At 42.2% G+C, this 16,770-nt stretch overlaps 1 protein-coding gene across 1 annotated transcript in view; it reads left to right on the top strand.

Moving 5' to 3' along the window:
• Nucleotides 1-1,477: 1,477 nt before the first annotated feature.
• The window catches only part of LOC111142230 (thyrotropin releasing hormone degrading enzyme), a 380,019-nt gene continuing 364,726 nt past the window's right edge, over nt 1,478-16,770 (top strand). Inside the window, exons 1-2 of the mRNA XM_022495269.1 lie at nt 1,478-2,271; nt 14,241-14,514. Of these exons, the coding sequence (XP_022350977.1) occupies nt 1,493-2,271; nt 14,241-14,514 (1,053 nt within the window). The 5' untranslated portion in view covers nt 1,478-1,492. The remainder of the gene's footprint in view (nt 2,272-14,240; nt 14,515-16,770) is intronic.

Below are 16,770 nucleotides of genomic sequence, written 5' to 3'. Positions count from 1 at the left end.
AGAATTTGTTTCAATTTACATACAATCCTCCAAATCCTCTGGCGAGCCTGATGTCTCCGCACCAGGATCTTCCTTTGCTCTCGATGTTAACAGCCAAAGGCTCCAAGGATCCCTCCCGAGAGGCGCGGTGAGGCTAAGGAGTCGGGGGAAAAAGGGAGACTGCCGGGCTGGCTGCGCTGAAGATTTACAATGTACTTCTTGCAGGCGGCTCAGCAACCCCCTCTGTGGCAGTGGGTGTCTGGTGTGACAGAGCGGAGAAAAGCTCTCTAATCTCCCAGTGCCTGCCTCTGCCGCTCAGCCGCTCCCCTCCCTCCCGCCTTCCCTGCCTCCTCGCGGTCTCTCGCTCTCTCCTTTGCCTTTCTCGGGGAGTTTCAGTCCCTGAATGCAGTCAGAGTAGCCTTGGCAATCTGGACCCGGAGACTGTGTGTACAGACACAGGCACACAAGCACACACACATGCACACACACTCGCACTCGCACACACGCACTCCGGCTCTCCCCACGGGGATACAGAGCAAACCCGGAGCATCAGCTACCTGAAGGGGATGGCCCGACCGAACACTTCTTGCTCACTTGTCATCCCCGGAGGTCAGAGCAACGTCGGAACGAGGGAAGCTCGCTGTCCGGTCTGCAACCTCACGCCGTTTGCCGCCCCCGCTGCTTAAAGTGTCCGGGGTGGAAGAGACGGCTTCTTCAGGGCAGATTCCCGGCGCAGCTCTGCGGCCCTGGGACTTCGCCCGCCGGCTTCACCCCGCTGTCTTCTTCCCCGGCCATCCTCTCGCCCCCGGCTGCGGAGTGCATGGCTCGGGCGCCTCCGCTGCTGCTGCCGCTGCCGCTGCCGCTGCGAGCACATCCCACCCAGAGGACTGAACGCCACCGCTGGAGTGGGGAGAGAAAGCGGAAGCCCTAACTTCCCTCTCCACCGCTCCGCGTTCTTTCTAGCCGAGGACCCGCTGGAAGGCTCCCGCGGAAAACCTGGCGAGAGCCGAGAGCAGGGGAGGGCGAGCCGGTAGCCGCAGGCGCACGGCGGCGGAGGCAGCATGTGCCCCGGCGCCTCGCGCCGGCCGGAGAAGTAGCGCGCGGTGGGGCGAGCGAGACGCTTCCTAAGTTGGGTGCGTCCCAGACCTCGCCGCCCGGCGCCACGGCCGCCAGTGTCCGGAGAAAGGCGGGGCTGATGGGGGGCGCCGAGGTTGCCGTCGCCTGCGGCCAGAACCCGTCTTAAAAGAACCTGGGCCGGCGTCTCCAGGGTCCCAGCTGGCGTCGCGCCCTCGGCCCGCGTGCGCTCTCTGATGCTTGCGCCGGCGGTGGCCCGGGTGGCCCGCCCGCGGGGGGTGCCGGAGGGGGCGGGGGAGGAGGAGGAGGCTGTGTGATGGCCCTGGACGGCGAGCGGGGGGAGCAAGAGGAGGAGAAGAAAAAGAAGAAGAAGAAAAAGAAGAGGAAGAAGAAGAAGGAGGAGGGGGCTGAGAAGAGCAGCTCACCCTTCGCGGCCACCATGGGGGAGAACGACGCCGCGCTACGGGCCGGCGGCAGGGGGCTCTCGGACCCGTGGACGGACTCCGTGGGGGTGCGACCCCGCACAACCGAGCGCCACATCACGGTGCACAAGCGGCTCGTGCTGGCCTTCGCGGTGTCCATCGTGGCACTGCTCGCGGTCACCATGCTCGCGGTGTTGCTCAGCTTGCGCTTCGACGAGTGCGGAGCTAGCGCAGCCCCGGGCGCCGACGGCGGTCTCGCCGGCTTCCCGGCACGCGGGGGCAACGGGAGCCTTCCGGGTTCCGCCCGGCGCAACCACCAGGCTGGCGGGGACTCCTCGAAGCCCGAGGTAGGCGGAGAGGCCACCCCTGGGACCCCGTCCGCCCAGCCGCCGTCGGAGGAGGAGCGGGAGCAGTGGCAGCCGTGGACGCAGCTGCGCCTGTCCGGCCACCTCAAGCCGCTGCACTACAACCTAATGCTCACCGCCTTCATGGAGAACTTCACCTTCTCCGGCGAGGTCAATGTGGAGATCGCGTGCCGGAACGCCACCCGCTACGTCGTGCTGCACGCCTCCCGGGTGGCGGTTGAGAAGGTGCAGGTGGCCGAGGACCGGGTGGCTGGTGCTGTCCCGGTGGCCGGTTTTTTCCTCTACCCGCAAACCCAGGTCTTGGTGGTGGTGCTGAATAGGACTCTGGACGCGCAGAGGAATTACAACCTGAAGATCATCTACAACGCCCTGATCGAGAACGAGCTCTTGGGCTTCTTCCGCAGCTCCTACGTGCTCCACGGGGAGAGAAGGTAGGGAGGGAGGCGGTGCCCGGCACCGCCCCACCCAGCCAGGCTGCTCGAAAGGCTGGGCGGCCGGCGACCCGGGGGACCGGGTTGGCTTCCGAGACCGAAAAGCGCGGGGTGGGTGAAGGAAGCGAAGGTGGGGTAGGGTCGTCACCCAGAACCCCTGGGGTCTCCCAGATGCCCGGGCTTTCACTGCTGCCGACTCCACACAGTCACCAGCACCAAACGTTGAGTGCCACCCCCTCCTCTAGTCTGGAACTCCCTCCTGTCAAAGTTCCTTAGCCAGCATGGCGCCTAAAAATTTTTAAAGGGTAGTGTGAAATCTGAGCGATGCCAGGGTGACATCGAAAGCCTGCCAAGATACCGTCGAGGGAAAATACTCGCAGGGTCAAAGGCCAGGCCTGTAGCGCATCCAGGTGAGATGGCAGTGCAGGGCAAAATCCTTCCCTCCCCCTCAGCATGCCCACCTCGCCTGTTATCTGGCAGGCACAGAGCAGACAGTGAGCTTTGGCTGCATGAAGTTTTCCAAAACTGCAAGTTGAGATTCGGAGCAGTAAGAGTAGGTCCAGGTGACAGACTCGGGGAGGGCGACAGGGGTCTGGGGGAGGCTGCTATGGTCAATGCCAATAAGAAATGTCCTTGCAGGTGCTGCCAGGTCTCTCAACACAGACACAGAGTGACTTTAGTTTTTTGTTGTTGTTCTTGAATTACTGCCTCTGGAAATGACTCCAGTGGTACCAAGAGGGAAAGCTACCCACCAGTCTCCAATGCCTTGTTAATGAGTGCCTTTGATGCTTTTTAGATTTGGGCAGTATTTTATTTTTTTCTGAGAGGCTGTGGGGTTTTTCACAACTTGTTTAGACCTCAGATTTCAGAGTCAAACAGAAGTGGGTTCGAATCCCAGATGCGGAGCTAGCTGTGGTGAAGGCTGGAAGACACTGACGAATCTGTCACCAGCTCCTGACAATGGCTATCTCTAGTGCTTATCCAGCCAAATATATTAACTTAGTCCCACAAGACACTTCCTATCTTACAGGTAGGGAAATGGAGGCACAGAGAAGTCAAGTAATTCATCACATAATGAGCTGACAAAGCAGGGATTTAGACCCAGGCAATTTGGCTCTGGAGCCCATATGCTTACTTTTAACTTGGGGACAATAATAAGTACTGTCTTCATAGGGATTGTTGCAGGTGTCCATGAGCAAATGCATTGAAAAGCACTTAAACTATACAGGGCATATAGAGTGTCCACTATACATATGAGCTATTTTGTGCCTCCTGGGGTAGTCAGCACTCAAGCGTATTACTGAATGAATAAACAAGTGATTTTTGCTTTTTGTCCTAATTCATTGCATTTAAAACAACTTTGATTAATTAAATGATGATAGGGCCAGCAAACAACCGAAATGACCTTAAAAAAGAAATTGACAACCTTAGAAGTAGAGGCAGGTTGGAGATTAGCAATGATACCCCTGGATCTTCTGTCCTCAAATGATTTTCACAACAGCAGAAAACTGGGGCTCAGAGCAGCCCCAGGTGCCTGAGATCAGCAGGTTTGTCAGTGGAGAAGTGAGGCTTGAACTTTGGTTTTCTGATGGACCGGGGCTTATGGTGGCTGGAAACTCCCAGAAGTTGTTATTGTACAGGAGGCTGAAATGTCAGTGTGTTATGGGAGAACACAAAAGTTTTATTATTTATATATTGCTATGAAGCAACCTCAGATAAATTCTCTAATGCTTTAGTAGTTGTGTGATAGTTAAAGCCTCCTACAAGTGAATGTATAAATTATTCACTTTCAAACTACTAAGATCAGGTGTGGATAATCTAAACCCTCTTATACCACTTCCTTCAACATATTCTAAACAATACAGAATAAATACATTTTTAAAACCCACCATCATATCAAATATGGGGGGAAAATGCAGAGAAGGCAAATTTGCATGTTGTGTTTGGAACAAGCTTATGTCAAAATGTCAACAGTGGGAGTGCATATCACTGATAAATCTTGCTCTGGTGAAATAAATACTTCCAACAAATCCTGTTTTTTGAGCCATGCCAAAATATGTTTGTTGGAACTGAGCTTGTTTTGGTCAGTATATTCAAATTAGCAGGACTCTTAAAAAGACCAGATGTTTCAGCTTGACCCGTAATTGTTTTCTTGTACCCCTAGTGCATATTTGTGTTTAAACTCTCTCCTTCAGTTTTCTCCCAAAAATGTAAATGACTTGGTTGAAAGTTTAACCTAGAGCACATGTGGCTGTATTCTGCATCCCAATAGAAAATCTGGATTCAATATTTCTGGAGCTCTCAGGTTTTTGTTTCTAAACAGCATCTGAGAGAAAGTCCTTCTTCTCTTCTTTTTTTTTTTTTTCCTTCAATACCAGAGTGAATATGATAATTTCTTGAGTGTGTTTCTAACTAGAGTTCATATGGCAAAGGAAATCTCTGTTCACAATTATGTGAACATTACATTTATTAAGTCTTTTTTTTTTTTTTTTTGATTGTTGTTGTTACCATGGCTACTTGGAGAATTTTTAAAACATACCAATGTCAGGAACTCAGTCAGGTTTGGACTTTGATTGGTGATGATTTCGTCCCCCAAATGCTCTGTAATTTGATATTTTTAAACACTTTCAAAGAGGACATAGATGTAAATTCTAAATTTTCATTTGATTAATGATAAAACATCATGGTCTTTAGTTAGTTGTAGTTTTTGCCAAGTTAATTATTGGATAATCTTTGCAATAAAATAGGTATTTATTCTGCCAATGGGGAGTCAGAGAGAGCAACTGCAAGTATTTAAAAGAGCAGTGCTGCAATTGAGTCCACCCTATTTAGCCTATATGGAGACATTAATACCCAGGAGTCAATGTGATTCTTTGGTTCACTTCTTGGAAGTCTGAGAAAAAGAATTTGGGTGAGGGCAGAAAAATTAGATCTCACTATTGCTACATGCCTATGACCCTTGGAAGGTTTTATCCCCCGCAAGGTATTGAATGGGACCTGGTTTTATCCTACATGAAACACTTACCTTTCCTGGTTCTTATACCGCACTGGAGAAAGGTAGAGGACAGAAGGATAGACTCTACCTTGAAACCCAAGGCTCCTCTGCTTTCAGTTGATAATTCGGATAATGAGAAATTCACCACTTGTTGAATATTGCAAATACATAAATTCTCTTGAATTTGAAATGTTTATACACAGCGGTAAATTATCTTCATTAGGCGGAGCACATACTCATTTTTTCCTCAAGTTGGTGCATAGCAGGCAGATAAAAAGGGTGTGTATTTATGTCAGATTATCCTATAGTAGAATATACTTGTTTAGAATTAGGTATATGTTCATTTACCTGAAGTAATTGCTGCTTTCGGGTAGCCAGATGGCAAGCATACCCATGTTCAAAGTAGGGTACCTTAATTTAGAACCAGATGGTTGGATCGAAAGAGGAAATTTACTCAAAGTAAATGAATGTTTTATCCATTTTCAAATGGAAGACTCTTTTTTTTTTGACAAACTTTGATTGGGGCTATAACATGCCACAGTTACAGAAGACAAATTAAAAATGGGTGGTCTTCTTCTGTAAAGGATTATTTTAAAGAGAAATCATGATCTCCACATAAAATGGAAAAATAAGGTTGTGGTTCTCAAGGAGAACTGCAAAAAACTCTCTCTTTTATGGATAGGCATTTGATCTTCTGTGGTATTAGTGTACATGATTTGATGCCTCGTACTTTCCCGGACTGAATTAATAATCATGATATTTAATAAAAACTAGAAAACCACCACATGGCTTTTATATTGAAAGCAGCCTCATTTCTGTTGTTCATTCCGGAGAGGAGATATCTTTATATGAGCAAGTTAGAGTTTATGTCTTTTTGCTCCTCTATACAAGGCTCTGAACTGAAAAATCTGTAAGAACCAGTTGTTTCTCTGAAAACTTTTTTATAGAATTCCTTAATGGACTTAGGTCATTGTTTTCCTGTCAGGCACACATAACCATATGGCCTAACAGAGTCCCAAGCTGGATTTTGGTCATAATTCAGAATGCCATCAGTAAACCAAATCTAGAAAATATTTTTAAAAAGCTTTGATCAGAGGCACCTGAGTGGCTCAGTCTGATAAGCACCTGACTTCAGCTCAGGTCATGATCCCAGGGTTCTGGGATGGGGTCTTGTGTTGAGGGCCCTGCGCAGCAGGAAGCTTGCTTCTCCCTCTCCCACTACCCCTGCCAGATTCCCTCTCCTGATGTTTCTTTCTCTCTGTCAAATAAGTAAATTAAAAAAAAAAAAAGCTTTGATCAGTTAATAATGAATAGTGACTCATTTAGATAGGAAAATCTATACAATTGGTGTTTGTCCTGCGTGCTTTTCATGGTGCCATCTGATTTGATTACCCTGGATAGTAATACAATATATACTTCCTCTCAAAGAGTTAAATTAGTTTGCCTGTGTTTTTATGTGTGCAACGTACTCTAAATTCTAAATAGGGCCTATCTGCTCTAGATCTGTTTTTTTTTTTATTTTATTTATTCATTTGACAGACAGAGATCACAAGCAGGCAGAGAGAGAGGAAGGGAAGCAGGCTCCCTGCTGAGCCGAGAGCTCGATGTGGGGCTTGATCCCAGGACCCTGAGATCATGACCTGAGCTGAAGGCAAAGGCTTTAACCCACTGAGCCACCCAGGCACCCTCTAGATCTGTTTCAAACAAAGGTGGACCTGTGACTGGTTCTCTGGTATTTGTTTGGTTTGCAAAGCATGTTTATTTCCTCAAACCAGTTCTCCCCACTGGGTATGGTGATGGGCTGGAGGCCGTTTGTTGAGGATGGGGACATTTGTCCATGTGATGACAAGAATAACACTCACTTCTTTAAGCACAGCTTCAAGAATGATATAAAAGGAGCAAAGAAGAAATGATTGATCTTTAATACATCCTTTTGTAAGGAAGGGTGTTCCTCTTCACCCCCTGCTCATTCTTCCACCTGTCATCATCATTGTCAAAATTGCCCACTTCATTTTAATTATTGGTTTGTCCTTTACATGCTTTCAGATTTGCTATGGTGACTAGGTTCCTGCAGAGTTTTGCGAAGTCCCAGGTCTTCCTGTTTTTTTTTGCCACTAGAGAGTGGATGTTCTCTTCAGCATGTAGAATCTCGCTACATGGAAATTGGAAGAATATAAAGTTGAAAGATAACCCCTCCCCCAGGTTTCCTGGCCAATCTGGAATGATTTCTTGCGGCCACAATGTATGGTGGTGTTGAAAATAAGATTGGCAAGATTGAATGGGGCTGAAGTGGGGTGAGGGGGTCCCGGCTCACCTCTCCTGCCTTCCCTTCTTCTGAATAAATGAGTGGCTTCCTGGTTTAGGGAGCTCTAGCACTGATTTTTCCAGGATCGGGTGAATTCCCAGTGTAGACTTAGGGTGGGGTGAATTCCCAGTGTGGACTTAGGTTCACTTGCAGGGTGATGTTTTAGTTTAATTATTCAGATCTTTCCCTGTGACCACACAACTGAAAAAAAAAGTCAGATGATGGGTATACAAAGAAAAAAGTTTTAAAATTACCAATCCTGGTTACTTTCCATCTCTTTTAAGAATAGGTTCAAGCTGCTTTTGGTTGTGTTGCTGGATGGAAGAGCACGTGTGTGCTTACTGTGTTCAGGGACTCTGGATCCAGGCTGCCTGTGTTCATGACCTGACTCTGCCACTTCCTAGTTTTATGACCCTGGCAAAATTTCCTAATTGTTCTGTGTCTGGTATCCTCATCTGGAAAATGGGGATAATGATACCCTGTTTCCTAGGGTTATTGTGAGGATCACAATTTAAGTAATAAAGCATTTAGAGCCATGTCTGACAATTGGTTAGCTCTTTTGGGGGTTTTAATATTATTATATTATTCCATGGCTGGAGATCTACTATTTGCATTGGTACAGGGTCATGTAGGGTCAATATTCTTGTGTAGGGGTTTTTCCCTATTATCAAGACAGTGGGGAAGTGGTCACCCGTGGACATTCCTCCTACTGCTCTTTGTTTTTCCTCCCAAGCAAGGTTCAAAAGACAGAGAGGAGGAAGCAGAGCCTTTCCACTCTGCAGAAGAGAGTGAAGAGCAGCGCTGTGGTTTTGCGCAGTGAGAGGAACCCATGCTTGGTCCAGGCTCTGTGAGCTGGAGGGGGCCGAGAGAGCAGGAAGAGAGTGTGAAACAAAAGGAACATACAACTCTCTAGTTATGGTACTGCACTCTATCAGCAGCGAGAATAGCAGAGACCAGTGGCTGAAGGGCCAGGGGGGTGCCTTCGTTGTCACCGCAAGCTAGAGCATCAAATAGAAAAACCGCAAGTACGAAGGGAAAGGCACACTAGTCATTAGCTATTGTTCCTAAGACTTTGAGTTCTGAGACTAGTGCTATTTCATAATACTTACATATTGCTCTGCCTCCTTCCACTATGAAACAAATGAATCTCAGACACTAGTTTATTTATTCTTATAAGAACCTAATATTATGGCCTGCAAAGGTAATTTTAGTGCATTCATAATACTCTTCATCAATGGTGATCAAGCACTCAGGACTCATTTTTGATAAGAGTATTTAGTACATAAATAGGAAAACAATTATGAATATTGTGCTCTGTTTTTATAACACGATTATTCACATATGCACCACTTCCTACATACATATTGCTGGCATTATTGCATTATGTTTTTAGTTTACTAGAATGGTTATTTAAAAAAAATAGATTACACGCTTGCTTATAGCACTGAATATTCAGCAGGAGCACTTTTCTTCTGAAATGGCAGAGGTTTAATGACTCATTGAAGTACATAAAAACACACAGTCTAAACAACGACCCGTTTTAGCTTAAAATGTTTTGTCATTGAGTCATAATTTGCATTTTGATTAACAACCTTAACTTTAAATGGGACATGTGTAACTTCCATGACCTTGTAACTGAGTCCATCTACTGCAACCAGTGGAATAGTTCCACTGGAACTTTTCTTTAGGTCTTGGGAGTTTTCATTAAGAGTCAGAAATTATGGCAACACTGGGCAAATTGCAATTGAGGTAGAAGGAAACTCAAAGATCATTCTCGCTGCTTTATGTGTGGTGTGCAAAGATGTGGTCCAGACGGAAACCTCTTGAATAGGGCATGCCATTTGTGAGGTTCTCTTGGTTTGGGTGGGTTCCACAATGAAAAGTCACAAATCAATCTGAATGCTAACAGAGTCATGCAAATGTTGGTTTCCTGTGCATATTTTAACTTTACGAAAAGGCGAACTGAAAATAATGGAACAGAAATTTGTTTTGTATCACATACAGTAATTTGTTGGCAATATCAGCCAACATTAATGCATTACTTCTGCTGGATCTTATCATAATGACTTGACACAAGTAGCTTGCCTAGTGAACTTCCGCAGAAATGAGAAGAAATCAATTCTCTATATCCTTCAGAGGCAACACAGAGCTTTACGCCCTCCTTCTTAGCTCAACCAAAATGTCAAATAGGCAAGTTGTTAAGAAATAAAGTAATTTATTTTAGATAGAAGAGAATTAAAATACATGTATATTATTTCTGTTTTTCTAGTTATGCTAAAGTGACATTCTTGGAATGACACTTCTAGGATGTCACTTTTGGATGTAGCATTTTTTATGGTAATAGAGAGATTCATTAAAAGATAAAAATGATTTTGTTTAAAAAGCAGGAGAAAAACAGAAATTGAAATACTTGTCCCGATTACCTTCTGCCTCTTGCTGTTTTATATTACTTGCTGCATTTACGTGTGTATTTCGTATCCATACTATATATGAAAATGTTTCTATTTTTTTTTAAAAGATTTTATTTATTTATTTGACAGAGAGAGATCACAAGTAGACAGAGAGGCAGGCAGAGAGAGAGAGGGAAGCAGGCTCCCTGCTGAGCAGAGAGCCCGATGCGGGACTCGATCCCAGGACCCTGAGATCATGACCTGAGCCGAAGGCAGCGGCTTAACCCACTGAGCCACCCAGGCGCCCCAAATGTTTCTATTTTTAATTAATGTTTTGTATTTCTTCTATCTGGTGTCCTGCTACCACTTCAGACTTACTTTGAATTTACTCAAAACCCAAATTCATTACTTTCTACTCCAAGTCACCTTGTTTAGAGGCTTCTTTGATGTTTGGGATGACAGTAAACAGAAAAGAAGTCTCACTTACACCAACTGAAGGCAACCCTAACAAGGCAACGATGAAGGCAGAATGATATTTTCAAAATCCAGCAGACACTGTTGCATGTTGAGGGGACAGAGCCTTGAACTAGGTCTTTTTGTTAGACAGAGGAGTACCGAGGGTAAGAGAGGTGTTAGAGACGGACAGGCAATGCTGAGACCTGTTAAAGCCAGAATCCATGAGAGGCCAGTCAGAACACTAACTTAATAAGTGAGTCAACACTCTTTTAAAGGCTTATTTCTGTGCTACGTGGAGTCAACTGCCTTACTTCTTCATCTGCTTCTGACCTTTAAAATACTACCCAGGCTTTCAGACCAATTGTTACGTTTCTTTCTCTGTGAAGTCTCTTCCGCTCCCAGGGCAGGTGGCTCTCAACTGTGTATTTGCCATGCCCCTCCTTTAGGTTGTCACAGATGGGGTGGAAAGTGTTACTGGCATCTAGTGGTAAGGGCCCCAGGGTGCTGCTGCACATCCTACAGGACACGAGTCAGCCCCCAACAAAGAATATTTATCCAATCTAAAATGTCAGTAGTGCGGAAACTGAGAAGTCTTGCTTTGGGAGAATGTAATGTCTTCATACGTTTTCCTTTTTTGTCATGGCTTTTTGTAGAATACCTGGTTAGGTATTTGTTTAATTTCTTTTATTAGAGTATAAACTCCTTGAGGGAAGGAAGCATATATATTTATCTTTTTCTCCTCAGTGTTGAACACTCAAGAATGATTAAGAGAAACAAATGTGCAACAGAGCTTGTAGTAAAAAGCTATTTAGCGGTAGTGTAATTTAATATTCAAGAAAAAATCTCATCAAGTTCAGGGAATATTTTATTTCTCAGTTTTGTTCAGTTACAGGATCTCGAGCTTGGAAAAGACCTAAAAAGTAATCTAGTCCAACCACTCTTCTTTACCAAGGGACTTCTTTTGATTTCCTAAATACCAAATTGAAATTCAATTGCAATCGTCCTCAGTTGCCAGACTGTGAAATTGGTATTTCCTCATTTAGACATTATCAGAATATATGGTGGCCCTCTGTGCATAGATATATACTGTGTGTGTGAATTCATTAAGAATATTAATTGCAGAAAAAGGCACTAGGTGGTCTTTATATTCCTTTCAACCCTGAGAATCAGTGATTTAAATTGCTAGCTTTACTAACATATTTACTTACTATATAAGGCAGAAAGAGAGTACACAACATGATTCTTCTGCGTAAATATTTGGTTTATGAATTTCTCATTAACCCAGATGTATTAAATCTTCTATATCTAATAAATTCCTACCCACTAATTACTTAATGCCAAAGATACCTTTGATTTTTACTTAATGACTAATACATTCTAATTGCAAACCTTCTGTTGAACTCTTGCAGAGCCTTTTCCCCAGTATTATTAGTTGTCTACCTTATCATGACCTTAAGAACAAAAAAGGTCATATCTTAAAAAGAAATCCTACCATGTACCTAAAAAGCTCACACACAGCAGATGTCTGTCAGTGGTGAAACTGGATTTCTCAGACACTTGAAAATTAAAAAGGAACACTCTTTACCCATATATGGAATCCTGCAGGTAACTTTTAAAGAGCTCAGGAAAGAAATATCAAGCTCAGTGGACATTTCAATTAATGAGATGAAAAGATGAGATTCAAAAACATTATGGAAGACAAAAGCATGTGAAGAGAAAATTGTAAATGGGTACTTTTTAACTGAAAGGACATTTTATTAAACCGACCTCTCGTTAAATAAAACTATATTACTATCAATATAAAATCATAAGGAAAAATATTATCATGGTACTGGCATTTTTGGAAAGAAGAACCTTTATTACCAATAGTCAAATTAAACATTGTTTATAAATTATGGCTAAAGATTATTTTACTGTTCTTGAAATATAACAACTTTTTACTCAGATGCAGAAACTGACGTCTAGACCCAGCTTTGTGCTAATTGCTAGTGTAACTTTGGACAAATCACTTAACCCTACTGGAATTACTTTTTCATTTTAGAAATTTATGAGAGAGGACAGTTTATTTCTAAGATTGCTTCCAGCTTTAACCTTTTATTTGTCTGAAGATTTGTAGTTAAGACTTCTTTCCCATATATTATATCATTTTATCATCTCGACAGCTTTGGAAGGAAAGCATAGAAAGCATTATTATTTTCTTTCTACTAATGAAAAAATAGGCTCTAGCAGTTACCCAAGCCTGGTATGTGGCAACCCAGTACTCTTTTCAAGATAACTCCCCAAAATCCTCTTTCCAAGAGTAAGTACACAGTTAATCTTTAGAATGTCTTATTTTTCTCTGTTTCAAAATGAACTTTTAAAAAAGTAGACTTTCAAGGATAAATGTAAGCTTCATAATGTTAAAAAGGTATAAGCATTTACATCTGATGGTATGAGCCAGGGATAGCCAGTAAGATTCAATGTATATGTCAACTCCTATTGATTGCTAGCAGCTGCCTCAAGTGTTATGTTGATGATAATTTTGAGGCCAGGTTTGAGTTCAGTGGGAAAGGGTGCCATGTTAGATTAACCAGGAACATTGTGGGTGATGAAGAGGGGAGTGGTGGCAGAACTACTTCTGGGGGAAAGAGTCTTTTAAAGAAATGACTTCAGCGCTCAGTCATGTTTTATGAAAGGTCTGATGTTGACTTGCCTTGTATTGAGTTTTGTAACTAATATTATCAGAAAAGTTTAAATTGATTTGTATCATGAATGTTTTCATAAATGATGGCTTCGTTTTCAAGTTAAAAGGGTGTTTGAGTATTTTCATTTGTAATAACTGTGGAAGAATGAAGAGGTTGTTTCTAGTTAGTTTTAATGAAATGCAGTGTTGCGGCTTGATCTGAAAACTTGAAGGCATTAAATATACTTAATAGAAACATATACACCTATATCTACATCGACATGTTTATTATATATTTATTATGTACAATTACCAGTATTATATTAACACAATAATACTAAAGTTATAATTTGTATTATAAATATGTATTGTGAGTCATAAAACTGATAGTCTCTGGATTAGTCAATATAAACATGTGTTAAACCACTCCAAGAAAAGTTAAAGACATTGTGAACCAGTGGCCGCTTAACTGCCCGATGGTTGCTTTTTTTTTTTTTTTTTCACAGTGATATGTGCTTTGTATCCTTTCTCCCTACTAAGCTTTATAGTACTTTTTAAAAGTTAGGCTTGATTATTTCCTTTCAAGCAATGAACACCTAAACCTTAGGGAAATTTAGTAGTCATCCAAGATGATATGGCTGAGAATGTTGCAAAGACAGAATTTAGACCAACGTTTGTCAGGTTTCAAAGTCCTTAACAAAATCAGATCACATCTAGCTGAAATTTGAGGGCACAGATGTTTCCCACTGATGGTCTATATTCTACATGTATCTGATGACATATTTTGGATTTTAGTTTCATTAACTTACATACATTTAGAGGGGAAAGTGAGGGCATACCAAAAAGGAGAACTACTGTTTTCCAGTGTTTGCCAATGGGATGCTGATGAATTGTTTTTCTGTGAACTGTAATGTTTCGTCTAAAAAGCACTGGTCTGGGTTTAGAGGATTTACTTTAATTGAGATAAAAACTTCCCCAAAGAATTTTTATTGTGGGGGAAATACATACAAATTATACTTTCATGCTATTCATGCACCTAAGTTTGGCACAGAAGAAACGACCTTGCAATTTGGCAAAATACGTTATCGGCAGAAGCATGTAAAATGGTCATAGCTTATCAAGCCATAAAAGTAATTGAGAACGTCATTTTCTGTTTTCCAGATTCCTTGGTGTCACTCAGTTTTCACCTACCCATGCCAGAAAGGCATTTCCTTGTTTTGACGAGCCGATCTACAAGGCTACTTTCAAAATTAGCATCAAGCATCAAGCAACCTATTTATCTTTATCCAATATGCCAGTGGAAACTTCCGTGTTTGAGGAAGATGGATGGGTTACGGATCACTTTTCACAGACCCCTCTCATGTCTACATATTATTTAGCCTGGGCGATCTGCAACTTCACATACAGAGAAACTACCACCAAGAGTGGGGTTGCAGTAAGTATTTTAAACTTAAATATGTTTTTAGATAATGTATGCATTGTATAGTAATCTTATTTCTGGATTAAGAATGAATCATTTTTATCCTCTTCAAGACGTGCATAGCTAAATTCTTTTGTTAACCCTTGGCGGGAAATTATTTTCCTGGTTTCTAGAGTCAAAGAGGAGTGTCTTTTCCATACCCACCCCTCTTGTCCCTTTCACTACCTCCTCCGTCCCCAGCATCCCCATCCCTCTTTAGCTTCTGAGTATTTCTGAAACAACTGTTGTCTGCTTTGGGAAATTGTTTTTTATTTATGGGACTGGGAAAGCTGCTTCTCTTTATAGTGAAATATTTCAAATGTCCAGAAAATGTAGAGAATAATGTAATAAACTCCACAAGCCTACAAGCCAGCTCTAGAGAATCTAAACATTTTACCATCTTTGCTCTAGTCTAATTTAGTTTTTGAGAAAGTAAAAGACACTGGATAGAATTGAAGCCCTCTGTGTGCACCTGCCTGATCTCATTGCCTTACCTCTTCCTTTAGAGATAACTATTGTCCTGAATTTGATGTTTGCCATTTCTGTGCATATTATCATACAATTACCAAGTGTGTGTGTATGTATATTTCTATAATAGATGCTGTGCTTTAAAATTTCACAAGTGATTTATATTATAGATATCGTTCTCTAAGTTATTTCATTTTAATTTTTGATTTAAATTATGTTTTTGTGGTTTATCTGAATAGAATGGTTTGAGTGAAGATATCAAAATCTGTTATCTTCCTATAGATAACCATTTTAATTTTTCTGATTAACAACAATGCTCAATGAGTATTTTTTTTTTTTAGATTTTATTTATTCATTTGACAGAGAGAGATCGCAAGTAGACAGAGAAGCAGGCACAGAGAGAGAGGGAAGCAGGCTCCCTGCTGAGCAGAGAGCCCGATGCGGGACTCGATCCCAGGACCCTGAGATCATGACCTGAGCCGAAGGCAGCGGCTTAACCCACTGAGCCACCCAGGCGCCCTCAATGAGTATTTTTGTCCATGAGTTCATCTGCCAGTGTGCTAGAATTTCTATAGGGTTAAAAAGCTTCTCTTAGCCCGTAATACCGAAGTGTATAGAAATACATTCTTAGGGGAGCATGATATATAGGACGCCTAGAGAAGACATGCTCTGCATTTAATTTACAATAAGATGCAATTGGACATTCTTTGATAACTATCATTTGTGATAGCATGGTGTTCCAAGCATTTTTTTGCATGCTGTTTATTGTATTGGCACTAGTCAGGGTCAGGTCACGCCATGCTGAGTTAACAACTTCCTCCTCATTTCAGTGACTTACACAATAAATATGTATCTATTTTAATTTTTATGTTGCCCCTAAAGTAAGGTATTATGATTCTGTTTTTCCAGATGAATAAAGTAAATTGAGGTTTAAAGTGATTAAGTAACTTACCTCTAGTCAAAAAGTTAAATAAATGGTAGAGCTGCAAGACAAACTTCGTTGGTCTGATCCCAAATTTTGGGCTTTTTCCCACCCTGAGCCCTGGGAACTCTGTTTCATCGTTTCAGCTGTATGTCTGTAAAAGAATTTGAGTACTGGTTCTCTCTATCCGGGGCCATTGTATTCAGCATTGCTCAAACATAACAAAAGGAGTTAACAGAAATCTATATTCTTGTTCTGTAAGAAGTTCATAGGTCCAAAACCACCTAAATTTTGAAAAATAGGTTTGGATCAATACATTTTCTCAGTGTTACTTTCAATTTAAATCACTGTGGCACCTATTTAAAAAGTAAAATCTGCCTGCATAAAAAATGAATGCCATTATTGAAGAACTGTGTATAATGAATTAATCTACATAATCATAAAATTAGGTCCTAAATGCTGGCTATGGAGGGCCAGAAGATATTTTGCTCTTCTGGACTTGTACTCATTTGATATGTTGAGTTCCTCTGATGTTTGTTGATGTCTCCTATGGATACTTCAAGGCTATACATGTTGGACCACACACAGAAAAGGAACACCAAGACATCTCATTTACTCTGACATCTTCAAAAGTTGATGGCTGGCTTGCTGTGCATCAACTTGCAGCATGGGGAGCACTGGAAGTGCTTTTTCTAGTATGTTTTCTTTAAAGCATCTTGAAGGTGTTCTCAGCCCTACACAATTAAGCTTGTTGCTAAGTGACCTATATTTAAATCCAGACACACTCTAATTATTAGATGTGACTTTTATTAGGGTTAAGAATCCAAGTAGTTAGTAAATAT

Source organism: Enhydra lutris, unplaced genomic scaffold (assembly GCF_002288905.1).
Source record: "Enhydra lutris kenyoni isolate GAN:26980312 unplaced genomic scaffold, ASM228890v2 scaffoldscaffold7, whole genome shotgun sequence".
NCBI lineage: Eukaryota > Metazoa > Chordata > Mammalia > Carnivora > Mustelidae > Enhydra > Enhydra lutris.
This window is presented reverse-complemented; position numbering and strand designations above follow the sequence as displayed.